General features: G+C 44.1%; 1 protein-coding gene across 1 annotated transcript in view; it reads left to right on the top strand.

Moving 5' to 3' along the window:
- Window positions 1–23,883, top strand: part of adgra3 (adhesion G protein-coupled receptor A3) — a 33,263-nt gene extending 9,380 nt beyond the window's left edge. Inside the window, exons 2-19 of the mRNA XM_050066733.1 lie at window positions 2,393–2,464; window positions 8,006–8,077; window positions 13,039–13,110; window positions 13,230–13,301; window positions 14,285–14,445; window positions 15,066–15,279; window positions 15,405–15,569; window positions 16,368–16,569; window positions 16,746–16,895; window positions 17,386–17,544; window positions 17,873–18,040; window positions 18,200–18,407; window positions 18,602–18,810; window positions 19,133–19,257; window positions 19,737–19,860; window positions 20,453–20,598; window positions 21,308–21,403; window positions 22,122–23,883. Of these exons, the coding sequence (XP_049922690.1) occupies window positions 2,393–2,464; window positions 8,006–8,077; window positions 13,039–13,110; window positions 13,230–13,301; window positions 14,285–14,445; window positions 15,066–15,279; window positions 15,405–15,569; window positions 16,368–16,569; window positions 16,746–16,895; window positions 17,386–17,544; window positions 17,873–18,040; window positions 18,200–18,407; window positions 18,602–18,810; window positions 19,133–19,257; window positions 19,737–19,860; window positions 20,453–20,598; window positions 21,308–21,403; window positions 22,122–23,568 (3,862 nt within the window). The 3' untranslated portion in view covers window positions 23,569–23,883. The remainder of the gene's footprint in view (window positions 1–2,392; window positions 2,465–8,005; window positions 8,078–13,038; window positions 13,111–13,229; window positions 13,302–14,284; window positions 14,446–15,065; window positions 15,280–15,404; window positions 15,570–16,367; window positions 16,570–16,745; window positions 16,896–17,385; window positions 17,545–17,872; window positions 18,041–18,199; window positions 18,408–18,601; window positions 18,811–19,132; window positions 19,258–19,736; window positions 19,861–20,452; window positions 20,599–21,307; window positions 21,404–22,121) is intronic.
- The last annotated feature ends 3,475 nt before the right edge of the window (window positions 23,884–27,358 follow it).

Below are 27,358 nucleotides of genomic sequence, written 5' to 3' on the forward strand. Positions count from 1 at the left end.
CGGCAGGGAGCCAAGCAGCAAATCTCCAATGAGTCTCCACTGTCCAACCCTGTAATAAAACAACCCCTCAACACCCCATAATGACTCCAATCTGGCCCCGGGTTGTGGGTGCAACTAGCATGTATGTCACCCACCACATCCCCTCCCAGCTGGCCAGAAACATATGCTAACCACAAGTCCCCGCTCGAGTTTTCTGCCGGGAGTTAACGGTGCTATTGATTCCCCAGATCCCTTGGGAGTAGTTTGGAGAGAAAGACGGGAACTCGCGGGGACTTGGGCACGGAAAGTGGAGTTTTACTTTGCAGCTTTGTGTGCAGTGTATCAGCTTGTGCTGTGCAGGGGGAATAAACTGGATAATAAAATGTGGTTTATTACCCAGGGAGGAAGCAATCAAGAATTCACACTTGGACTTGAAGATTTCCAAGCTCGCTTTTATATTTGCGTTGATGAAGTTGAAAACGATGACAGATTTTCTTCTGTAACAGGTTGTGTATTTGTTGCTTGTATTAAAGGAGGATGTAAGGAATACTTCAGGCTATGTTTTATTATTATCTACATTGTACGTATTTGTTGCCTCATATCACATTACACTTAATCCAGTGTTAGCTGTAAATATGATTGATAAGTCCTCTGTAGAACACTTATCTTTTTCCTGGTATGTAGACTTTGAGTTTTTGTTCAATGGTGCTTCTATAAAATACTCCTTTTTAAGAGATTAAACCCTTATTAAAGATTTGTTTGGTTTTGTTTATCGTGTTGTTGTGAATAAGCATACAGTGTATAACTGTGTCAGTTCATGCCAGCAAGATTTAAGCTGATCTTGTGTTTGATCAAAAACACAGATGTCCTATTGTTAGAATACTTAACTTACTTAATGTGGCAGCTACGGGAAAAAATCTGCAAGTGTATCACCAGTGAGTCATTGCTGCTCCAGATCAGATTACGACCCGTTCACCTGGTGAAGTCAAAGGGGCTTCACAGAAAGATCACTCTTTATCTCATTTTGGCTACCTGTCTCAAGAGTGCTCAGATGCTGCCAATTTAACATGAAAGCAAATACCCGGCTGAAGTTCAAGTTGTTTGTCTAATGATCTGGCGGTGAGGAACATTCTGTGACTGGAAAAAGAGTGAGAGTTAATATTGATATGTTGAGACAAGTGGCAGTATGGCGCTCTTCCAGTTGTTGTTGAAAAAGACACGAGATTCATTTTAAATCCACTTTTACAATTTAATTAATGCACTGCTGATGTTTTGAGTTCTGTGGCTGGATTTAATAATGATTATAATAATGATTTTATTTGTACGGCATTTTTCTAGCTTTCCATATTAAAAAATGTACAGAATGAAAATTAGTGAAAATCAGAAATCCATGCAGGCTATTTCAAATTGGAATATTACACTTTAGCTGCCAGCAATATGTAACACAATATGCTCTGGTGGAATATGCTACACATGTATTACACACAGATATTATTAATCAACATCATGTAGTGGCTGGACGATATGGCAAAAAATATATCACAATAATTTTCCCTGTATTGATATCGATATTTATCATGATATATAATTTGATAACGCTGTGAGTTTGAAAAGTATCCTGATAATGTCTGACACCTGAAGAAACCAAATTATGTTCCAGCTCATGGCACTCGTCGTGAAGCTGGGGCAGAACAGTTTGAGAACAATATTTCCTGCCTGGGACCTTGTACCCGCAGTTTAGCACTTTAATTAATTTCTTGAACCCGTCTTTCTCCACGGTGCTCATGGGCATCATGTCTTTGGCTAGAAAGTACAACACTGCGTCTGTGATGTCTCTGCTCCTTTTCGATCGCTTCTCATACGGGCTTGCGGTGGCAAAAATGGACACTATTGATCGCTGTTTCGGTGCAGCCCACAGCAGAAGTGCTAGGCCATCGAGTAACACTCGTTGGTGAACTTCTGCAGTTTTGGCCTGTATTTTTATGCTCTCAGTGTAGTCACCGGGATGCCACCTTTTCAGGTGATGGAAAAGGTTTGTTGTGTTTCCCGGCCTGGTTGGCACCAACCGACGACGTAATTTGCAGATCTTCTTTGTCCGTGTGTCGTTATCTTTCAAGTAGCCAAACCACTTCCAAAGTATTGCCCTTGTGTAACCTTTTTTATCAACAATTTCGTCCATTTTCAGATTGCCTGACAGCTGTTTGTTAACTTCTGCTGCATGACACGCTGTTTGGATCTATCTAGTTCTATCCACATAGAGTAAAAATGACTATAGTTTATCATCGTCATCGACATACATTTTATTGCAATCCCGTTCCGAGATCGTTTTATCACCTAGCCCTAATATGATGTGCATAAAATGTCATATTCTTTTCTGTTGCTTTGCATTTATCCAGATTTTTTGTCTTCACAGAGTTCTGAACAACAATAAGATTCAAGAACTAAGAAATGGATCCTTCTTTGGATTGTCTTCTTTGGAAAAATTGTAAGTATTATTATTATTTTGCCTTTTCTGACAGTGATATGCATGAGCACTGCATTACAAAGTAAAACTTACCTTGGCTGTTGAAATTTGTGCTTGGTTTAAGAAATCTTAGCTTTAAAGAATGATGTTTTTTATCTCGCAAAGCAGATATTAAAGCTGTACGTATCCATGAAATATCGCCAGTGGACTCTCCAATGGCCTGGCTTCTGTTGTCAAGCACCATCACAACATTTCACATTATATCTACCAGTGCATTAGCAGGAGCCATCCATCACTCCACAAGTGAGACTCGGGCTTGTGGAGTAGAACGTTTGTAAAACACACACTGGCCTCATGCCAGTGGAACATCCAGGTCATAGAAAATGAGTCGGCACCCACACAGCACTTAGCCTCACTCAAGATTATCAGTCCATGGTGGAAGACTTGAGATGGTACTAGAAAAGGCTAATTATAGGTAGAGCCCCTAGGGTCGGTTGTTGTCTGCCTGGTGACATACTCTCAACATACAGCTGCTTGGTTATTCTGGGGATGGGGCCCACTTTCTTCTTGAGGAGTAGCATAGGCAACCTCATTGCTTCCCCAAGATACAGTCATACTTGTTTTAGCAAAGGTGGTAAAGTCTTTATCTTGGAGGAAAACCTTTCTGAAGGAAGTAACGTGGCAAGGAGGTGACAGTGGAGGAAAATTCACTCTAGATGATGAATATCTTGGTATACTCTTACATGTTCCCTGAGATTTCTTAAACAACGGAGAGATGTCTTTTATGACATGTGACGCTGACTGTGGAGATTGGAATGTCATCACCCGTTTTTCCTTCCTACAGAAATTTCCAGAGAATGGCTCTGGGTCCGCACATATGGGTGATTTATCACTCTGGAATGGCTTCATGCAGATAAAATAACCAGACCATTAATGGCCGTGCTTTTACCCAAGGCTACAATAACACATGACTGCATTGATATGGAATTCTAAGGGCATGTTTCCCTTGCCATTCTTCCCGGTTAAAAAGACAAGAAATGTAGAAGGTATATGACGTTAAACTGGCCACCTTTAGCCTCGGTGCCTCAGTTCAGGAAGAAGATTTAGGTTTTTCTGAGCCAAACTTGCAAGAAAAATCTCTAATTTTGCAAACTACTCCAGACTGTTTTACACTTTTGCTAAATTTTGGTGTGCAGAATTGTTATGACATATCAAGGTTGTGACTCTACAACTGCCTTCGTACTTGGACCCTGCTCATATCCCCCTCAGCCACACTTGCAGAGTTTGATTTTGCACATTTTCAGTTCAGAGCACCTGCAGAATTTCTTCCTCTTTTCATCTTGTGGTCATAAATTGTTGTGAAAAACGGTCCTATATGACTTCTCTTAAGTTGACTCCCCTTTTAACAAGACATTCATCTGCTTAGATTGTTTATAGATTTCTAGGAGAATTCCCTGTCTGCTCTTGAATTGGGTCAGATGTTAGTTTTTAGTGCTCAGGCCTAGAGGATAAACAAGAGCCTGTGTGTTGAATGTGTAAAAAAAGCTTTGATCTGTCTCCACACAGAAGGCCCTTAAGGCTCTTATGTGCTTTGTCTGTGAATGGCCAGTCGATTTGGTTGTAAACTCGGTTCTGCCTGTCGTCGCATCAATCGGCAGGCAAGTTTACCTCCAAAAGCAGCTCCCATTGTGCCTCAGAGACCCCACCCCACTGCTGTCCACCCTCAGCCAGTGAAGCGAGATCACTAGATGGCTTGCGCGCTTTTGTCATTGTAATGAGGCCAAGCCAAGGCCAGAGGTGTCAGCAGTGCGATTCCCAAACACACTCTGAATGCTGAAGCCTCTCTCTCTCTGCAAAATCCCTACACCCTCCCTCCTACCTTCAATCACACTCGGCTTTTCTCCCCTAACTTTCGAGTCTGCTTGAATGAGCTGAGGCTCTCCATCTTGCCTTCCACCCCTCCTTCCTCCTTTTTTTAGTCCACAAAGAAACTCTCCCTCATTTGGACTGCCTGTATGCAGTCGTGAAGACTGAGACAGCAGCTGGCTGTGAGTGCCAGAGAGGGGCAGAGAATTGATTATGCCTATCCGGCACTCTGCGTGAAATTGCAAAGTAACTGTGGAGACCGCTGTGTTTTGTCGGGGCCAAAGGTGCCCCTGCTTGGAAATAAGCCACACAGAATCCCCATTATCACTCTCCTCATAGAAATAGGAGCCAAGCTAGGCGACCGTCACATGCTAATTCCTTGCTAAATCCGCTGCTGTGGAGGAATGCTTATTGTGAAAAAGGGAGCAAGGATAACGGCTCTAGTGTGCAGTGTTGGTCTGAAGAACTGACTGTTGTCTACTCAGAAATGGCACAATACTAGTGGCAGACACTGCATAAGGATATTATACATAAAGTTAATTTAAAATGGATATTGCAGTGCTCCTTTAACCAAGTGCACCTTTTAAAGAGGACAGTGTTGACAAAGCTCTAATTTTCCTAACCGGTGGGATGATGGTAAATGCTGAGATGTAACAGAAGCACAAGTAGAAAGGCATAATATCATTAGCATGCTGACTAAGCAATGTGATTAACATAGCCGTATCTCGCTCATGTTTGCTAATATTAGACAAAAGCTGCTGCTCATACCAGATCGTGTAAGGCTGTCGCAGCAAAATCCCTAAATGTATTGAAACAAGTCAGGGTGTGCTTTATTGCTTCTATAATTGGTGTTTTATTTGTGACAGAAAGTTGCGTTGATGCTTCTTTGAGAAGTTACATAGCCTTGCTGAAAGCTGGATTTTTGCAGTGAGTTTGTACAGTAATATTTTTGAAGGGTTCTGTAGTTCTTATTATCGATTAACAAGGAGCCATACATCAGTCTTTGCAACTGGAGGCTTGTTTAACACACATCAGTACTCTCTCCTCAGAGGGAATGTAGCATCATGCCAGGAACCTTACACACATCTATAACCCTCCACTGGAAAATGATGCCAAAAACAATCTTGAAAAAGAACTTTTATCATGAATAGCACCTTTTGAAAGACAGTAAGTGTGCCCCTAGAAATGGCAGCAGCCACGAAACCACCCTTTGGTTTGGGGCCAGTTCAAGAGCAGTTCAGGAGCACACCGAGAAATAATCAAACCAGAAAACCTGGCGTTTTTCTCTGCAAGTAGATTTAAAAGGTGCCAGGTCATGTGTGGTCAGCGGTCTTTGGAATCTGAAATGCACTTATGGATGGTTAAGCATGGACTGTTTCACTCTGACTCTCCATATTTTATCCACAAGTAATGGAATATCTTAGAGCTGCAGTGTGCTTTTTTGTCATTAGTTGTAGTGGTTACTCCGGACAATTTAGCAGGTTTTCCAGCGTGACTGATAGCTCAACTATAAAGACCACCTGCATATATCATTCAGTAACTCCATCTTTTAGAATTAGTTAAAACCTAATAAGATATCCTTCTTGATATCAGAACTTTGAAACCACAAAACTGTACAGTGAATGTAATTCTCATGAACATACGTGAGCATACCTGTCAGAATACCAACATTGTTCTCTGTTATATGTTTAAACCTGATGTTGTGGTTTGGACATATGACCCATGACTCAAACTGCAGCAGGAGAGCTTTCCTCTTGACTCATCAGCCAGTCGCATTCTGAACCCGGAGAGAATGGACAATGTTGTTTGTGTCCTGCTTTCCTTCAACTGCAGACTCCAAGCAAAGTTTACATAAACGTAAATTAGCTTCAAATTAGTAGACTCAACATGGCGGTTTGCGTACCCAGCACACACTCCCAAAATTGGCTCTCACTGGCGACGAAGGTCTTATAAGGATGTTTTTGATTTCTCTGTCCTGCCTTCTCATTTCTCTCTCAACACTCCTGCACAGAGAAGCCCAGCTCTGCTAGCTCACATCAAAAGCTTTAACAAGCAACAGGGTTTTTTTTTTTTTGTCTATGACTTATCTATGGCCACCTACCCACCCTCAGATGACAGCTCCTCGACATCAAATAGACAGAGTTACCCAGAGGCCCTTTGTGTGGGTTCAGGTGGTGACTAGAAAGCCTCCTGAACCTCCACTGTAATGAGTGACTAGGCAGTGCCAGCGCAGGTGAGCGCCACAGGAATTTGATGACCGCAAGCCTTTGAACCTCTTAGGAGGAAAGTCTGAGTGTGTGTGTTTGTGCATCTGTGTGTTAGGGAGTGTGTAAGAGCTACAGTCAGGTCACTGATGACAGCGGTTGTGTAGTAATGATCAGTGGGTGAGGTTGGTGGAGGTCTGGGTGTTCCAATTAGATAGAAAAAGAAATGCACGTCGAAGCAAGATATGCTATGGCATGTAATATTGTAACCATAGTATTATTATGGGCGACAGGAAATTTGTATCATTATGTTCTTATAAAGTCTGTCCTTGCCACTTTTAATTGCTTGCCATGTTGATGCTTGCATGAAATGTTAATTTCAAAGGTCCAGTGGTTAAAGTGGTTTCCATGCAGTTAGAATATTTAAGGATCAGTCTTCAGAAACTGAACTCCTGTCTGCTTATATTTAATAACTCATCCTATGCGTCCTACAATGTGCTATTTTCGAAAGGTTGCAACTGATGATTGTTTTTATTATCAATTTATCTACCAAATAGTGTCTTGTATTAATTGTTTAAGGTACAAAATGTCAGTAAAGAGTGAGAAAAATGCTCATTACAAGTTCCCAAAAGAGATGGTGGCATTTTCAGACCAACCACGACGATTGCTAGTTAACTGTCACAAAAGGGTAAGGAGGCATTCATACTGGCGCTATTTAGTCCGCATTAAACGAACCCTGGTCCACTTCCACGGATGGTTAGGTTCGTTTGGAGTGGTGTGAACGCTCATTCGAACTCTGGTGCGGACCAAATGAGCGAATCCTGGTCCGCTTGAAAACTGGGGGTCTCGGTTTTACTTGCAAGAGAACCCTGGTGCAGTTCGCTTACAGTGGGAAATGCTTATGGACTATCCAGCAAACCAAAGAGAGGAAGTGAACCAAAGAGAGGAAGTGTCGTAGAGCGCAGTGCATTTTGTGTAGAAAAAAACAATGCTAATAGCGCAAACTGGGAGAAGCAGAGTGGAAGGTGATGGCTGATAGGGATGGATTTCTGTTTTCGGTCCTGGCCAATCGATGAGCTGGGTTTTCTTCTTCCTCATGCTTTTTTTTCTTCCTGGTCAGTGGTCGTTTCGGGCAATGCCGCCCCCTAACGAGCAGCTGTTGTAACTGCGTGACATTGTCCAGGTGGTTTGGTCCGCTTTAAAAAGTGCAGTGTGAAAGTGAACCGAACCGAACCGATCGGCATTCCCCGCCCAATTGAACCGAGTCCCTCAGACTATCCAGGTGTGAATGCGCCCCAAGACAGCCAGAAAATATTTGCATTTGAGAAGCTGGAGCAAGTGAATCTTTGCCAGATTTTCTTTTAAAAATCACTTAAATTAGCAAAATTCTTGCAGATTCATTTGCTGTTGTTTAATCATCTACTAATCACTGCAGCTCTGTTTTGTTGCTGTTTAAATTGCTCATGAAGATTCTGTTTTTTTCCCCCCACAGGGACCTGCGGAGTAACATGATCAGTCGTATTGAACCAGGCGCTTTCCTCGGATTGCCAGCACTCAAAAAACTGTGAGTAGTGGTGGAGCTTCTGCAGCCTCACTCTCTTTTTAATGTGGTTTCTTCAAGTGTGTGCATACTCTACATTCACACATGTAGCCCCTCTGGGATTTCACCGAGGTGTCCTTTATATTATTGTAACCAAAAGATCTAAATCCAGCTTTTTTAAAGGCAGTTTGGAGTGCCTGCTTTAATTACTTGCCATGTGAGAATATGAATATTGCGAGTGAAGAGGCGCCTCTTGTGATTATTTGTTGTATTGAAATGTGGTTAAAGTAATTTTCTTTTGGTGTTTAAAAATGGTTGTGTTGTGGCTCAGCTAATATAGTGTCTGGGCAGTGCAGGCTGTATGTGCAAGTGTTATTTTTAATAGCATTTAGTCACAGACTGCTTCACTGCTCTCAGCAATGATGCAATCATATATTGTATTTAAAGCAGCTGTTGTTTTGTGTGGATCTATGCAATGTGTAGTGCGTGTTCTAGCAGGTCCACAGTGTATCCAGTGTCCATAAGGGAGCATGGTCAAGCAGCAGTCTATTTCGACTGCCTTGTTTTCTCTGGCCCACCGCCAGGAACCACTGCAGACAGCATGAGGCCTTATATACTTTCACACACTAGAGGAAAAAAATGGAGGCGGATATATAAATGTGTGTGTGTGTGGTGTCTAAGAATGTCATGTGATGATAATTTTGATATGCAGAGAATACAGTCCATCTGGGATTTGTGGTGTGTAAGTATGGGAGGTCAGAATCTGTGTACACAAGCGTATAGTTGTGTGTTTCTCTTTGTGTATGTGTGCGTGCGTGAGGGGGAGCACAGCATGAATTGGAATCATCCGACAGTGCCCAGCCGCTGCCAACACAAACTTGAGCTTGGCTGCCGCTGCGGAGCAATAAGAGCGAGACAGGAAGGCAGTCAGCTCCTTGGCTCAAGCCTGGCCTCATTTCCCCCCCTCATCTTCACTCCATATTCATGCCACACTCACGGATTCATGCGTGCCTATATGTCTTTTGCATATTAAAATCTTCACCCCCCCGACACACACAAGCTATTCGTGAAGCCTTCCCTTATCACTACAGAGCGATCTGCAACCTCAAATGGACATGTTTGTTCCAGAGTACAGTTTGGTTTTGCCTGAGGGTAACAACGTTTAATTGGCCCCACCGCCCGCCTCAGTTAATTTCAAAGGGTAGTTGTCACTCACTCGACTGTGAAAGGGAGGGAGCACAGAAATGGGATGATGAGCGAAGGAGAGGATGAGGTAGTGCCGGACCCTGGGAATGTAAACACAGAAGCCCTACATCAAAGGTTGGCATCCTCCGCTACACATCCACCCCACTTTTTTTTCCCATTTTTGGAAAATGGGAGTGGAGTTAATTGGCAGCAAGACATACCTAAAAATAGATCTTTACCACGTTCTTATATCACATTTATTCGACACACCTTTGGCACATGCTTCTCTACGTTTCTCTTTGTCCTTATCTTTGACTCGACTCCAGACAGTCTGTGATTTTCCTCAGTATCGCCTAATTAGATTACTTCTCATTTCAAGACGTGCCATTTGGAGGGGCCATTCATCTTATGTGTTTTGTCACAGAGCAGTGACAGGGGCATTTAAAGTGAAGGCTGCACCAGTTTGGATAAAGTGGGTTCTACACATCAAACACATTCGTCTTTTTGACACACTCAAAGGCTAGTTGTGTTTCAGAAGCAGCTGTAGTTTAGTCATTCTAAACAAAGTTAGTGAGTCCTACTTTCATGCTGCCTTGGAAAGTGGTTGAGAAACACTTTAGCTTCATATATACTCACGTGCAATAACTTGTGCGGGTATGTGCTAGGCTGAGAAGTTCCGCCATAGGCTAAGCAACAGATGACGTGCACCTCCTCAAAAATGTAGCTATGAAGATACCACGTGGGCGTTACAAGAACGATTATTGGTCAGCGCGGGCTGCTTCTGATGCCAGTAGAGATTATCGAGAGTGAAGACGACAGTTGATAAATGTCCCCATTTTCTCCTCCTTTTCAGTAGCACACATCTAGCAAAGTCATCTCCACTGCAACTTTTATGCTCACTACGACCCCCCCCCACATTACCACAGTGAACGAAACCATGTGACCTCCGTGGAACCGTCTGATATTCAGTAATGAAACAAGTTGGACTTTCAAACTGTTGCACATCAATGAAAGAGTGTAAACAGAGTTACTGTGGGAAATATAATTAAAGCATGATACAGCCCGATCATGTATGACGAATTTATCTGGCGTTGCAGTGGTGCATCAAAGGGAAATATTAAACACTGAACTATAAATCAAAAGTGATGGTGTCGGTTTCTACAGCGTGACTCCAATTAACCCCTTGCATCAACCATCAGTCCAACTTCTCTCAGTCCCCACTATAGGGTTTAATATGAATTTTTTAATTGATTTTAAAGTTAACACAGTAGAACATATAGCATAAATCAGTGTCTTAAACAACTTGGCAACCTTTCAGTAGGGGTTCAGTGGAGTTTGTTTTCCTCTGATTTCCAGAGGAGCTGCTATAAGACCAGTGCTCAGGTCACAGTTCTGTGCACATGTATACCGTTGTTAATTTAAAGCCAAACCATACTGAAAAAGACAGTCCATGTCAAGGTGAAACCAGGTCTACAGATGAGATGACTGGCATATAAAGAACTCTCCGCCTGCACCGTTACCACAGGACTAACATCTGATGTACAAGTAGTCAGCTGGTCCCAGTCGTCTGGATTTCTTTATCCGTGCTTGGAGCTCGGATGTAGGGTGCACTGTTGGTCACACCCTCAGAGGGAAAGACAAGTGTGTCCCTTATTTCACTTTCCATACAGTTCAGACACATTTTCCGCACACAAATATATTCAAAAGCCCCCGTCTCTCACAATATACAACACTCCAACCCCCGGGCCTCAGCCCTCTTTACTCTGCATTCCACCAACAGCTGAACAGTCTTGAGCCTAATCACATCGGGCTATTTTTGCTGCTGCCCCTCGTATCAATCACAACAACTTAAGCGCTGCACTGAAGCGGTCCTCCGTGCTGTTAATGTGCCACATGCCTGTGGTTGAAAGATGCGTTTGAGATTAGTCTTTGGAAATGAAAACTAGTCGACTAGTAAAAGCAGATGGGGATATAGCCAGACGTCATTGATGTGTGGATTCTTTTGCAAAATGATGTTAGCTATAAGGGTTTCTAACAGTAGAAGTGTGTTAAAGTAATAAGAGTATTCACCATCTTGTCTAAAGTCCCTTGATGTAGCTGTAACTTGAAGATTTGAATCCAGGCGATAAAGTGAGATGAAAGTATGCCTTTAGCTAGGGGAGCCCCCTCCCTCCACCCGTTCACTTCTCCTGTGTTATCCTTCCCCTGACACACAATGCTCGCACAAATTGGCAAGCCTGCAAAAGGCGGCTTTTTCTTCTCCTCCAAGTGGAACTAATAACCTCACACAGTAAATTCCCCAGCTGGTACCTTAAGGACCAACACCAATAATTACATAAATGTTCGGATGTTAGCATATGCCCGACAGTCATTTTCCAGGTATCATTTTGCGCCGCATTCCTCAAGCACCCCAGGATACAGTTTAGCTGGTGGTGGGTTGAGGTAATCTTTCTTTCCTCCCAGGCTCTTGTTTCTCTTCTTGGCACTTTTTCAACGATTGGATCATTCAGAGAAGAATATGTGTTACAGCTAATGTGGAGGTGCTGTGTCTGTGAGTCTTTGAGTCACTGGGAATGGTTGCTTAAGATGTTATCTCTGTGGGAATTTAAAGAGCCTTAAATGTGATTGTTGGATAATAACCATATTGGAAAACTTACCAAAGCTATTTAGGTTTCAGGAATGTTTAAAGCTGCACTAATATTTTTTTTATCAACAGTAGATCAGATGTTTTTCCCTTATTTCTTATCTTGTTAATCATGAGAGGTCAAAACTAGAGGTCTTCACAGTTCCAAAATAACAAATCTGAACACAAATGGACCTGGGAAATTTGTTCCATGGTTATTCTGTTGTCACTTATTTTGTTGTTGTTGTTGTGATGCTACACATGGTTAGATTGGTGAGAGGTTCAGTGTATTTTACGGAAACCATGAGCACCAAAGGATATTTCATTCAGATTTATTTGCATGGTAAACAATAGGAATGGACCTGAACCCGTATAAGTCCTGAGATGGGCCTTGGGTCTGGGTAGACCCATGAAGACGTCTAGTCCAAAGTCCAACAACACTTTTAGTATTTTAAATAACTTAATTGTAAGACCAATGCATGTCCATTTGTTGGGTAGGGTGTGTGCTTGGGTGGGGTCCTAATCCACCGGTGGAGGAGTGCTGTATCAGAGGATGGTGAACTTGAGTTTACCTCCAGGAGCCTGGAGCCTCCAGTGAATATTTCCTCTTTGCAGCCACTCCTGTACGTTTGCACATTGAGTGTAATTCATAGAGGCAGGATCAGTCTTTTCCGTGTTCGGTTGTGGACTTGCCTTTGATTCCTTCTGAAAGGCGTCGGGAGTCTCGCACACTTCCATCTGATGTTTGCCAGAGACATCATGTTAGGTCACATCCAGGGGAGAAACACACACTTTTGACATTTGTGACATTAATCATAGGTGATTAATCATCTCCCAGAGTGTTACTGGGCCTTTGATGTGTAGGTTCCCCCCGGAGGCCCACACAGACACATTATCTAAAAATCACCTTGAACGTTGTAAACCTGTCAGCTGAATTTTTGGGTTCTTTGCCTCAACCTGTCTCTGTTAACTTTTTTTTTCAAAAACCCTGCTACACTTAATCTCAGTGATGTCTTCCTGTTTATCAGTTTTTCTAACAATACAATCAGAATTTCACGGCTTATCTTGATGTCCCAGCCTAGTTGCTGGTCTTTTAGACCATTGTAGCTGTCAGGTTGTGTTGATTCTGAAAGGCGGAAGAAATAAACCTGAAATTTCTTGTTTCTGTGTTCTACAGGGACTTGTCCAACAACAGCATCGGTTGTCTCAATGTGGACATCTTCAAGGGCCTCACCAGTCTGATCAGACTGTAAGTCATTTTTTATGAATATATGAATTGTTTGCCAAACCAGGTGTTTATGTAATCATGTCTTTGTAATAAAATATGATAAATGATTACTGTTTTTCCATCTTTTTTTTTTTCCCCAGAAATCTTTCAGGGAACATGTTTTCTTCTCTGGCTCAGGGGACTTTTGACAGCTTGGCGTCTCTGAAGTCACTGTAAGTATGATAACAAGCATGGTGTATGATGCAAGCATCCCTGTGTGACTGTGATGTCTGAATATTTACAATGACAATTACTGAAATCAAAACTGTTATTAACGAATGGTGTTTAAGGCTACATCCACACTAATACGTTTTCATTTTTAAATTAAAAAAATCACAGCATGCATGTGATTTAGCACTGTTTCAGAATGAATATCCTTCCAACACCAACACCCCTGAAAATGCATGTCACCTGACTATTCACGTACATTGGGCATGTGCGTGCTGACTTAAACAGGAAGCAAATTGTGTGCTCTGCGGCTGGTTGCTTAGTTACAGAAAATACCACTAAGATGGCAACAAGTAAAACTAGAGATTCTATGCTTGGACCGAGGAGGTGGAACTGAAAGTAGCAAATGAGTATAAGGCAGTCAAGTCAAAAAACAGATTGGGAGTTGTTGCAAAGCTAATATGACGATATGTCCGAATGGTATCGGGAGCATTTATGGTATCTATAGCTGTGGGCGCCATGGAAATGGGAAAGGCGTACCCATACGAGATGGATAAAATCACAAAAGGTATGTAGACTAAGCTATAATGTTTTGGTTTGATACGTCATGACTGATAAGACCCAATTGGGAAGCAAACACGGGTGTCTGCGGCATCATCGTTTAAACGCGTGTTCGTTTCTACCCATCCAAACTAAAATGCAGCCCTGGAGTTTTCAAACTAAAATGGGGTCAGCAGCATTTTCAAAGGTCTTTATTTTAAGGGTTTAAGGGTTCCAAAACTGAAAGTAGCACATGAGTATAAGGCAGTCAAGGCAAAAAAACAGATTGGGAGTTGTTGCAAAGCAAATACAACAACATGTCAGAACAGTACCGGGAGCATTTATGTTATCCATAGCCGTGGACGCCATGGAAATGGGAAGAGGAGTACCCATGCGAGATGGATAAAAAAGCCTAAGTCATAAAATGTGTGTTTCTGTCAATCCACAGAGAGTTTCAGACGCCTTACCTGCTGTGTGACTGCAACCTCCTGTGGCTGCTGCGTTGGATCAAAGAGAGAAACATCATGGTCAAGAACACCAAGTGCTCCTTCCCCCAGTCTCTCCAGGGCCAGTTCATTACCTCCATCAGGCCGGAGCTCCTCACCTGCGGTAGGAACACACAAACAAAAATTTGTATGCATGTGTACACAGACTTGACACAGCAGAAAGATGTCACCCTAAAATAGTAGTTGTTGAATCATTCGCCATTCCAGTGACACCATCTGATGTGTCATTTGTCCAGTCTCAGACATTTTGAAAGGTTGAAATAAGTCATGCTGAGTTGTGACAGAGATTGTAGTGTCAAAATGGCGCGCTGTCTCTTTAATTTTTCTATTTTGGTATCAGTGAGGCTGCTGGTGTTTGGGGAACGGGGGCTTGTGCAATGACACGGGAGATAAGGAAAGGGCTGCCCAGGCCAGTGCTGCCTTTGTTTGTACTTGCTCATGTCTTATCAGTTTGGCACTCATCACAGTGAGGGATTATGAAATACATGGCACAGATGTAGCAGGAGCTGCGGCCTGACATGAATGACAAATTACCCAGAATTCAAGGCGCTGTTTTAGTTTCCCATGTGTCCAGAAAGTGCCAAAATTGAAACAAAGAGGCATTGTGTCCAGAGAAAATGGAATTAAAAATGATTTGTGACAAATATGAACTAAGTAACAATATTTTTTCTGGGAGAAATGACTACCCTGAATCTCTTCCTAACTTCTGTCTGGTGTCCTCAGATGCTCCACTCGAGCTGCCCTCCTTCCAGCTGACTCCGTCCCAGCGGCAGGTCGTCTTTCAGGGGGACAGCCTGCCATTCCAGTGTCAGGCCTCCTTCGTGGCCGAGGACATGCAGGTGCTGTGGTACCAGAATGGCCGTATGGTCAAGCCCGACGCCGCCCAAGGGATCTTCATTGAGAAGCGCATGGTGCAGAACTGCTCTCTAATTGCGAGGTACGGCAGTGTACATTCATGTTAATGCTAACTGAAGGTGGTGAGTGTACTGTCTCTGTCACCATTAGGCTGACGGCCAAAAATATCTGAAATTTCCCTGGTTTCTCCTTCATGTTTCCCATCAGTGCGTTGACCATCTCGAACATCCAGCCTGGCTTTACTGGGAACTGGGAGTGCCGGGTCAGGACAAGCAGGGGAAACACCACCAGGACTGTCCACATTGTGGTGTTGGAGAGTTCTGCAGAGTACTGCGCTCCTGAACGCGTCTCCAACAACAAGGGAGAGTTCAAGTGAGTGAACACTCACATTTGGATGGATGATATGAAGAATATCAGATATCAAATTTTGACCAAATATGTCAATATTATATGGTGACAATATTGTAAAGTTGGTCCTTTCACAAAATGTTTACACAATGTGACTTTTGAGAAATAATTATTAGTAAAGTGGATGTCATAAAGAAGTGAGTAAAGGCAAACAATAGAGCAGAGACAACAGTCTCAACAGCAGCCTTTAAAACCAGGAAAATACAACACTTATTATATCCAAAATCTGAGACAATATGTAGTCTCATATCACAATATCATATTATTTGTCTATTTTGCCCAGCCCTACACACACACATAAGCAGACACAGAAGTACTTGCTCATACTAGTCACCTTAAGATATGAGTACAACTCTATCAAGCTTTTATGTTTCTTCATATAGCTGGTTATTTTGGGTTTAAATGGCTTATTGGGTATTTTAGAAACTAAATTACATTAGCGAACAGTCGCTGTATTCATATGTAATGTGTTTTTTTGTTAATCAGACCTTGTTATTTGCCAAATTGCATTCTCACAAAGTAACCAGGAACCAGTTCTTAAAGTAAAGCATGTTCACCATGCTGTCATATCAAGCACTGTGGCTCCCCCTTGTGGTGTAACATATGAATATCTTCAAGGCTCAGGCCACAGTCATTACATCTCTGTGTTGCTATTAATGTTACACACATTATGACACAAACCAAGGAGAAAACAAGGACGTTGCATGTATTATTTAATGATGAATGGAAACAGCAGGACTGTGATTACTCGACTCCCTCTAGGTGGCCCCGCACCCTGGCCGGGATCAGAGCCTACCTCCCCTGCAACAGACTGCCATCGAGCGCAGGCACCTACTCAGGCAGCTCAGGCGAAGAGCAGCGGGCGTGGCGCTTCTGTGATCGCAAGGGGCTTTGGGCGGAGGACGACTACTCCCGCTGCCAGTTCCAGAAAGATGTCACAAGATTCCTATACGTCATCAACCAGGTCTGTGTCGTGGTTAATGAGACTGTGATTTTCTGCTCTGTGACCTCGTTAACCGTCTTTGTTTCAATATTAATTCACTCCTTTGAGTTCGTCTTATCCTGTCTGTGCCTCCCTCTTTGTTTGGACCATTTCAATCAGATACTGACTAATTGTGTATCTCTGTATCTTTCTGCCAGATGCCTCTGAACGAGAGCAACGTGGTGGCCAGGGCCCGACGTCTGTTGGTCTACACAATAGACGCTGCCAACTTCTCGGACAAGATGGACATTATCTTTGTGGCTGAGATGATTGAGAAGTTTGGCAAGTTTGTCGAGAAGTTTAAAGATGTAAGTATAATGGTTGCTCTTGTGTCTGTGTGCTTATGTTCACCGTAGAATGCGATGCATGTGTTTGGTGTATTACCCCCTTTCAAGGACAAATAGATTAATGCTCAACAGCTGTTTGTTGTCATGTTGTTTAATGAGAAAGGATGTCTTGTCACGACTTTGGGCACAGCTGTAGGCTGACGAAAAGAAAAGTTTTCAAAGTAAAGGAGCTCGTAGCATGTTGTAACTGCTGTAAGCAAAGAACGCTATATTTTAAAGTATAAAGTTGGGCGACACCATGCTTCAAATGTCGTCACGTAGCAATGAGTCTCTCTCTCTCAAGCATGTGTTTAATGCTGTTTGATACAAACAAGATGCTGGTTAAAGATATACATGTCTTCTGACTCCATCCATCCTTTGAGCTGCTACTATATGTAGTCAGCCAGTGCTGTGAATTTCCTAGCTGACGAATATTTGTGTATTCACTCATGTCGATATTCTTGTCTCCCAGCTAGGTGAGGTGATGGTAAGCATGGCCAGTAACTTGATGCTGGCCGATGAAAGGGTGCTCTGGATGGCTCAGCGTGAAGCCATGGCCTGCTCCCGCATCATTGCCTGCCTCCAGAAGATTGCTGTCTACCGCCTGGCCACAGCCCAGGTCTTCTCTCTGGTTAGTACCATCAACAACACTATGGGCCCCTATTCTTTTTGGCAGTGCAACGACCAATGCAAGTAGCTCTTTAGTTTTTTCCTGACGGGAACATGCAAAGTCCACACACAGATGCCCAGACAGATAGGTGCTACTGTGCAGTGGTTCCTCTGAAGTGGAGCGAGGACAGACATCTCTACAGCTGATCTCTCCAACACTCTTGCACAAAAACAATCTAGAGTGATAAATAGCACGACAGGGGAGATTAAAATATGTGTTTGTAATTTTTGGGTGAAATGTCCCTTTAAATGAATTGAGTCAGAGTTCATTGTTCCTGTTGTCCTTCCAGACATCCCCCAACATAGCACTGGAGGCCCACGCTGTCAGGGCCAACGACTGGAACGGCATGACCTGCATGTTGTTCCAGAGGCTCAGCCCCGAGCGCACACCCGGACAGGACCGCCAACTCACCTTCAAATGCAACACAACCAGCTCATTCTCCAGCATCCTTCACAAGGTCAGCTCCTACTAGAAATAATTATGATGTGTCAGCAGGTTGCTGTGGGCAAGGTATTCTCTTGGTGTTTGGTTCAGATTGCAGTAAACACATAAAAATCAACAAAACAGGAAAAATATGGGATACATTTTTACTTGCTGGTGTCTTTTGTCCCTATAGAGCACCATTGTGGAGGCTTCCCTGCAGCTTCCTCAGTCTCTCTTTACCCAGGCTGCACTCCCTGGACAGGTGGAGGACACGGTCTACAAGCTCCATCTACTGGGCCTCCGCAATGGCAAGTTTTTCCCCTCCACAGGCAACTCCTCCCAGCTGGCTGATAGTGGGAAGAGGAGGAGTGTTGCCACCCCTGTCATCATGGCCAAGATAGGTGAGTCATTGTGTTTTGCTTTCATCACAAGTGTTTAACATGTTTATTTTTTTTACAACAGAGTGAAGAAATGTGAAAATATTCCGAGATATAATAACACTGAGTCATAAAGCAGACACATTTTCACACAATGAAATAAAAACTTGACAGCAGATTTTCACTGTCAGATCTTCCTGTCTGTGTTTTACCACCAGACGGCATGTCTTTGCGTGTCCTGAGGACGCCCGTTAACATCACCCTGCGGCGCTTTGCCCGCGGCTCAGACGCGGTGTCCGCCTGCTGGAACTTCAGCCTGGCAGGAGGCCACGGAGGATGGCAGAGCGACGGCTGCCGCATCCTGGGCCACCATGACAACTTTACCACCATATCCTGCAACTCTCTGGGCAACTACGGCCTCCTGATGGTAAGCTGGGTTATTGATTTTTGACCATTTGGAAAGTGATGACTTCCATTGATCCGTATCAACATGGCATGGATTTCAATTGATAGTTTTTAAATGTAAATCACTTTCATGTACTCTTGTAGCTAACTGGCTCTCTAATGGCCATTACAAAATACTGCCAAGTCTACTAAAGGTTCATAAGATGACACTGAACCAGGAAAACATACTCCTTGCACTTTGTAGTTGTCTATAAGCATGATAACTCTTGGGTTATAACATGTAGCGACGTGAAGTGACAATAATACTTTAAAACCGAGAATTTATCACCTCATCTGTCACGCAGGACCTCAGCAGTGTGGAGTATTTCTCTCCAAGCATCCAGCCCCTGCACCCGGTCATCTACGCCACTGCTATCATACTGCTTATCTGCCTGTTCACCATTATCATCAGCTACATTTACCATCACAGGTAAGACGAGACTGCTCCATAGACTACTGTCTCTCTTTTGTCTATGTTTCCTTTAATTATGATTGATTGTGTTAGTGTTTACTTCCTACAAATCTTTTAACTTACAATTTTCCTTTGTTAATATGATGACACCAATAAACAATGGTGCATGACAATGATTGAGGGATTGTTTAAGTAAAGGCTTGTGTAGAGCCTGGTGATAGGATTTGGGTATTGTAATAAAGTGCAAGGTTTCCCACCGCCATTTTTTATTTATTTAACTTTATGTTTTTTTAATTCTGTTATTGCAAAACTCTTCTGAAACCAAAAGTTAGAATTTCCCCCCCTGAATATTGTCAGTATCACTGCCTCACCCCGGTGGGGTAAAGACAAAACTGTCGCCATTTAGATCAACATAAACAATTGCTTCATCCATAAGTAAGAAATGCTTGCTCATCAGGGCATTTTAATTCTGTAATCTTCTGTCTCTGTGACCTCAGGTCTGTCCGTGTGAGCCGCAAGTTTTGGCACATGTTGGTCAACCTCTGCTTCCACGTCTCCCTCACCTGCGGGGTCTTTGTAGGTGGCATAAATCAGACGCGATACGCAAGCGCGTGCCAAGCGGTGAGTATACGCCACCCGCACACCTCCCGACACTCCCGCTGCGTTTGCCTCCAAACTCAGCAGCCGGCGGTGAAAAATGAACAAGTGCTTCGGATGTTTTCAAGGAAAAAAATGTTGGGAGAAAGTTGCCTTTGGCGAAGTTCACTCGGCTTGTAAAAAAAACTTGTGGAAACACAGTAAAAGATGCATAGAAAGATACAGTAGATCGTTTCCATGGCTGCGGGCGATCCTGCGCCTCCCCTCATGGTGTGTTGTACTGAGACACATTACTTATTCATATTTCATTGCACAAAGTACCTGGATAAAGGATTTTGGCAGAGAACTTTTTGTTTATTTATTTAATCCCCTCTGGCATGAAGATATATCTCACAGGGTGATTTTTCAGCTCGGGCCGACGATGACATACTCAATACAAAATTCCTCAAGGATCATCATGCCATTTAAAATACTCTTACGCACTGCATTCCATCATCTTTATTTTTATTGGGGGAATTTAACAACGGGTGCCTTTTATCATTCTGATGAAGGAGATTGATTGCATTTCTTTATGCTTTTGTAAATGTCAGGTATATTATGGTGCGATCTCTTCTAGGTGGGTATCTTGCTGCACTATTCAACTCTGGCTACCGCTCTGTGGGTGGGCGTGACGGCACGCAACATTTACAAGCAGGTAACACGCAAGGCCAAGCGCTATGAAGAGCTGGATGAACCTCCCCCTCCACCACGACCTATGCTGAGGTACGATACAACTCTTCCACTACAACGCTAGGAACGAAATTATGACATTTAGGCTGTATTTACTGCCTTAATGTCTTTGCAGACTTCATGCTATTTGTCAGTAAACTACTCGGTGAGATCTGCTGTTGTTAATTACAGCTTTCTCACAGTTCTATCTTGCTGCTGTGTCTCCTCCTCACCTTCTGTATGTGAGGAAGTTAAACTTATTTCTTGCTGTCCTCTGTTTCTTTTGCATTAGACGTGGATCTGCACAAGCATGCCAGCACAGATAAAATCATAGCAGTCTGCCAATGTAAACTACACTTGGATTTCTAACTGTTCAGAAAAAGTAGGGGAGTGTTTTTTGGGGGATGTTTTTGACATAATCAGGTCGTGTGAAGATACCTGACACCTATCTTTATCTTAACCAGCAGGCAAGACAGAGCAGGCAACATTAATATAGCCCAGGTTTAAGATGGTGGTGGATGACAGGCTGTGCCATGTTTTAAAATGATGTCAGCTTTACATTCTTTATATATTTTTGCTTGACATGCAAGTGAGAAGAGGTCATTGAGCTCTCTAGTTATATGTGTCCACGTGTGTTGGCAAAACTTCCACATGGTGTCAGTGTAGAGGCCTGAAATACCACAGGACATCTGTGTCCAGCTCATGCCTGCTTGTCGCCCCACAATCAGAAATACTGAAATCCTCTCTGTGCTTTCTCCGAAAGGTTCTACTTAATCGGCGGAGGGATACCCATCATTGTGTGTGGGATCACCGCAGCAGCTAACATCAAAAACTACGGCAGCCGGACCAATGCACCATAGTAAGTAGTGCCTGTATAGGAAGCAATTAAAGCTCCTCTCTCTGTGCTGTCATTTTATCTGTACAATAACATTTAACAAAGGAGCATCCAGGCCCATTACATTCTGTCCTCAGGAGGAGTTGGCTTTAGCTATCGACCGGCCAGGCTGCATCGCTTTAGTAAATAATGGATATTTTTACGAGGGTTGGAAAAGTTTATTCCCTGAAGTTCTGATTATGGAGGCCTATTAATGTTATGTGCATCCAAGCAACAAGCAACTGCTGCCAGTTTACAGCGAACTCCTCCACCCCGCTCCTACAGTAGCAGCTGTTTAGATTGTGCAACGCGGCTGACTAATTGAGAAATCTGGACCCGTATCTGTATGAAGTCTTTGGAGTTTAATTAATTTCTTGCAAGCAAGACGAATCCAGCCTGTGTTATTAAATGTAATGGGACAGTTATTTTAAAAATGAGACGCAAAAGTTTCTCAGAGAGTCGTTTTAAGTTTGTGGAGTAAATAATGACGGTGACAGATTAAGATGAGGAGATGTGGTATTGTTTTAACGAGCACTGTTGGCAATTTTCCTTTTAGGGTGTGCTATATAATTTCAGTAATTGCTAAATGATGAACTTGATTTAATTGAGGGGTGAAACGTCTTTGAGAATCTTAAAAGCCACATCTGTTATCATACTATAAATTAAATGTTTGATTTGTCTTGTCTGTCTGTGTTCCCTCTAGTTGCTGGATGGCATGGGAGCCCAGTATCGGGGCTTTTTACGGCCCAGTAGGATTCATCATCTTTGTAGACTGCATGTACTTCCTCAGCATCCTGCTCCAGTTGCGCCGCCACCCTGAACGCCGTTACGAGCTCAAGGAGCCGACTGAAGAGCAGCAGCATCTGGCTCCAGCCAACACAGAGGCAGGGCCAGATGGTCCCAGCAGCCACTGCCACCCCCTCACTCTCCAGCTCCAGCCTCAAGAGGCATCATCCTCCATAGTGTCCGCTCCCCACGCTGTGCCTCTGGCGGCCTTGGAGAATGAGCACACCTTCGCTGCTCAGCTGATGGGTGCTGCAGGGGCGTTAGGGCTGTATGCTGCCCTGTGGGTATTCGGGGCCATGGCTGTATCGCAGGACCACCCTTTTGACTTAGCTTTCACCTGCCTGTTTGGGGTGGCCGCGCTGGCACTGGGGGCGTTCATGGTGGCGCATCACTGTGTCAACAGGCAGGATATGAGGCGCTATTGGTCCCAGGCTTGTTGCTCTGGGAGACGAGCCTACTCCGCACAGGAGGACGTCCTTCTGCCACAGCCAGGCGTGGCAATGACATCCACAGCAGGATCTGCGAGCAAGGCAGATGGGGAGTCAACAAAGTGTGGCCACAGCAGTGCAGACTCTTCTTACACAAATAAGAGCGCCCCGAGCATGCGCCCCTCCGCCCACGGCAGCAAGCTGACCAATCTGCACGCAGAGGCAGCGCAGTGCAAGTCGGCATCGGCCCCGGTGACCGCCAACGGTGCAGCCCTTTTGGACAACAGCCTGACTGAACATTCACTAGACAATGAAATCAAAATGCATGTAGCACCAGTTGAGGTGCAGTTCCGCCCGATGAACAACATCAACAACCCAGCAGCTGCCACAAACGGACACACGGGCAGGCACCACAAAAACAGAGCACGTGCGCACAGGGCGAGTCGACTAACTGTGCTGCGAGAATACGCCTATGACGTCCCCACCAGCGTGGATGGTAGCGTGCAGAGCGCCCCACACAGGCGTCACCACCATTATGACGTAGCAGCACGCAACAGCCGACGGGCGGCCTACATGGCCTACAGAGAGCGGCATCAGAGCCAGATGCAGCAGGACAGCAGTGACAGCGCAAGCTTGCCACGCCGCTCCCGCTACGCAGACAAAGGAGGCGGCAGCACCCTGGGGAACGGGTCAGTGGTGACGGAGGAGAGTGAGCGGGCGACTCCTGCTGCAGAGTCGAGCTCAAGTAAAGACTCTGGTCCTGTAGAGCAGCCCAGCGGCACAGAACTAGAAAGCCAACCCAAGTCGTATGGGCTCAACCTTGTCACTCAAAATGGCGGCACACTTAAAGAGAATGGACAGGCAGTGCCTTTGATTAACACAGAGAGTACAGCCAGTATAAAGACCGGCTTGTGGAAACATGAAACTACCGTGTAGCGACAGTTTCCGTCCCAAAGACTGCATCGTCTAATGCTCTCGCCTTTAAACTGTGAAATGTCTTTTTTGGGTTGTATGTTAATTTCACGTACAATCAAACCATTACTGCCACTGAACTGTCTTTGTAGATATGTTTTTGTAAATGGTCTATTTTTATAACTGTTAATCAAACCTTTTTATTCCGTTTTCAGAGTTCTGTGTATAAATCTGCATGGTCTGAGCTGTGGCCCTGTGCATACCCTACCCTGGGAATATTTTTTTCCATTTTCTAGTTTGTCCCAACAATAATAAAAACAAAAAGTTCTGTTCACTTAATTGAAAGTTTTTATTCTTGTGATAACACCCACAATCTCCTCTTGGGTCTCCGCAGCCAGTGCAAAGGTGAGTCAGAGCTGTTTTGTTTCCAAGAATTACTCTTGCTGACAATATATGACAAGCTGGTAATTGGGTTTTTCGCTGACCTTCAGGTGGCCTCAGGTTTTTTTTTTCCTCCACGGTGGAGCAGCACTTTAATTGCAACTGGCTGGTGGCTTTGGGCTCTATAGGTGTTTTCTCCCTGCCTGCTGGCAGATTTGATGAGCGCACCGTACATTCTGGGCTCCCGCTGACTTGATGCCCGGGCTGTGATTGACAGCTGACTCACAGGGCATGAGAAGAAAGAATAATGAGAGGAGTGTAGCTCCTGACTCCTCCACAGCCTACAGCTGAACTGGAGTCCCACTCACAGCTTGACATCCCTGTTGGGCAGAGAGCATATAACAGACATAAAGTATGATTCGACTGCTGAGTACTCTGGAGATGGATTAGTGTGAATGTTTCTGACATGGTGCTTGTGTCAACAGCCACGGGCAACTCAAGTTTGACGTCGAATCAGTTCTCAGCATTTGTAGGCTTTAAGGGTAGCTGAAGAGTAGTGGAAGAAGTACTTGCATCCTTTACATAAATAAAAGTACAATAAAATGGCATGTGTGAAGGCCGTGGTCGTGCTGAAAAATATTCCCCCAATTCTCCACATTTAAGAAACGATCAGTAATCGTCGCCGACTGATCATCCCAGTCACAGAAGAAGCAGGAGGCTCCGATAGCTCCAATTTTTCATTAATGGCATATTAATAAAACACACATTTCACTCAGGCAAAGATATATTGCCCGGCCATCTTGGATATGACAAATTATAATAAGACTTTTGAATTATGTAGAGAGCAGTTACGCCTTGATTAGTGGCAGCCTTACTGATTCCCTCGAGGCATGAAAGAGTGATCTTCAAATAATTGCCAAGGTTCTTTAGCACTACCATCTGTTACAAAGTTCATCTAAGGTTGTCAGCGAGGCAGGAATGACAATCGGAGGATGTTTGTGCAGTGTGGGGGGGAAAAGCTCATCAAGGCAAATAAACTGATGGTATCTCCGCTGTAGAATCACAGAGACACCTTGGGCAGAAATCGATAATAAATTAAGATAAAACAAATTGAGTCATTTAGATCTTTTCTTAGTCTCATTCAGAAGTCTTTGGGTCAGATCAAACCTCCCAGAAATAATACATCAGAGAGTATACTCAAACAGCCAAAGCATCACTTGCTGATAAACAGTCTATTTTCAGATACAGTGACGATCCCTCCGTGACGTCTCTTCCACTTTTCCACCCAGTTTCCACTTAGTGCGCTCTGCGGAGCATATCTGAGCTCTATTCCTTACCAGGAGGCCCAGGGACGACCAGCGTCAGACAAGTGATGTGTTGTTTACATTTTCCAATCGCTGCTCGTGGCGCCCAGAGGAAGCATCTGGCTCTGTTGTGGAAACTTGCCACTGGAATGAAGATTGATACTTTTTCGAGAGTGAAGCCATCTGACTGTGCTGATTGTAATTAGGTGGCTCTAGCTGTCCAGGGGAACCAAAATATTTTTTACCTGCGGTGTGTTAATCAGCCCAAAAACCTCCAAGGCCTGACATATAGATTAAAGCATTCATTAGCATCCAGGGTTTGTGATGATCACTGTCACTGTCAAGCAGCTGTCTGCACAGATAATTGTTGAATTTATGTAGTTTGGTAAGTTTATTTAAATATTTGCTAATGAGGCAGAGTCACATCAGTATGCAGGCTGTGTTTAAACTAAGGTCAGAGCTTTTGCAAATGTTTGAATTCAAGCAAATAACACTGAACGACTTCCTTTTCTAAGACAAATGGATGACTACTAAGCACCAACTGCCAGTTGATACTTTGGAATTATTAATAGTAATTGCTTTCTTTCATCAGAAACATTTCATTCTTGCAGAATATACTTGCACATCATTCCCTCAAAAATAGCTTACTCACACTGTCACCAGAGCCAAAGGATGTGACAGTCTGCAAATTTGCATTTCTCCGATGCCAACTTGGTTTTTATGCTGATAATGCTAAAGAGGCATTCTGGGGAAACTAAATCAGAAAAAGAGAAACTTTTCTGTCCACATTCTGCATCTGATTCCAATAAGTGAAGGTGGAAAGCATGGAAATGACTAGAATTGAAGGTACACTGCAGGTTAATTCAAAGAGAAGGGAAGGTGTTTCAAACTCTGGTCTTTAGTTGGTGTTTTCAGGGGGTAAACTCTTCAAGTGACCTTAGCTGTCCACTCATCAGCCACAACATTAAAACCACTGACAGGTGAAGCGAATAACATTAGTGCAGTGTTCCGCTGGCAAGTCTTGGGTCCTGGGCCTGGCATTCTTTTGATTGCCATCCACTTACCGTTACAAAGTACACCCCTCATGACAATGACCTTCTCCAATGGCAGTAGCCCCCCGAGCTGGACACTGCACCATGCCACACTGCAAAAACTGCACAATGGCCAAAGGAATGCTACAAATTCCCTAGATCCCAATATGATCGAACATCCGTGGGACATGACGGCACCCCACCTCGCAACCCATAGGACTCAAAGGATCCTCCACTAACGCCTTGGTGCTAGACCCCACAAGACACCCTTAGAGGTTCTGCATCCATGCCTCTACAGGTCCTGAACCCCACCATGGATCAGACTTGGCTCTGACCTCTGGGCATGAACAAAGGACCTCTGGGGTACTGGCACATCCCACAGATGCTCGATCAGATTGGGATCGGGAAATTTGGAGTCCAAGTTGACACCTTGTGCTCTTGTTACTGTTACAGACTAAGTATGCCCCCTCGTGGCAACAGCACTTCTTAATGGCAGTGACCCAGCCAGCACCACAAACACTGTTGAGCAGAAGCCCAAGGAACATGAAGAAGCTCAAGGCACTGACCACTGACCGTCTTTGGGACATGCCGGTCTCCCAGAGGTCCTGTGTCTATACCTTAACAGGTCAAAGCCAAGTCACACAATGGGACCTCTCACCTGCAGAGGCATGGACCTTTGGGGGTGTCTAATTACCCAGATCCCAATCCGATCTAGCATCTGTGGGACATGCCGGTTCCCCAGAGGTCCTGTGTCTAAACCTCAACAGGTCGAAGCCAAGTCACACAATGGGGCCTCTCACCTGTAGAAGCATGGACCTCTGTTTGTGTCTGGCATCAGGGTGTTGGTGGCAGATACTTTGAATTCTATGGGTTGCGACGTGGGATGCCAGCACGTCCCACGGATGCTCAGTCAGATCGGGATCTTGGGAATTTGGGCAGTTTTTGTGGTGTGGCATGCCGCAGTGTCCTGCTGTGGGGGTCATTGCCATTCTGGAGTGCAGTTGTCATGAGGGGTGTACTTAGTCTGTAATGGTGTTTGGGTGGATGGTGCTTGTCAAGTGGCATCCCCATGAATCCCAGGGCCTAAGGCTTCCTAGC

This window comes from Epinephelus moara, chromosome 17 (assembly GCF_006386435.1).
Source record: "Epinephelus moara isolate mb chromosome 17, YSFRI_EMoa_1.0, whole genome shotgun sequence".
NCBI lineage: Eukaryota > Metazoa > Chordata > Actinopteri > Perciformes > Serranidae > Epinephelus > Epinephelus moara.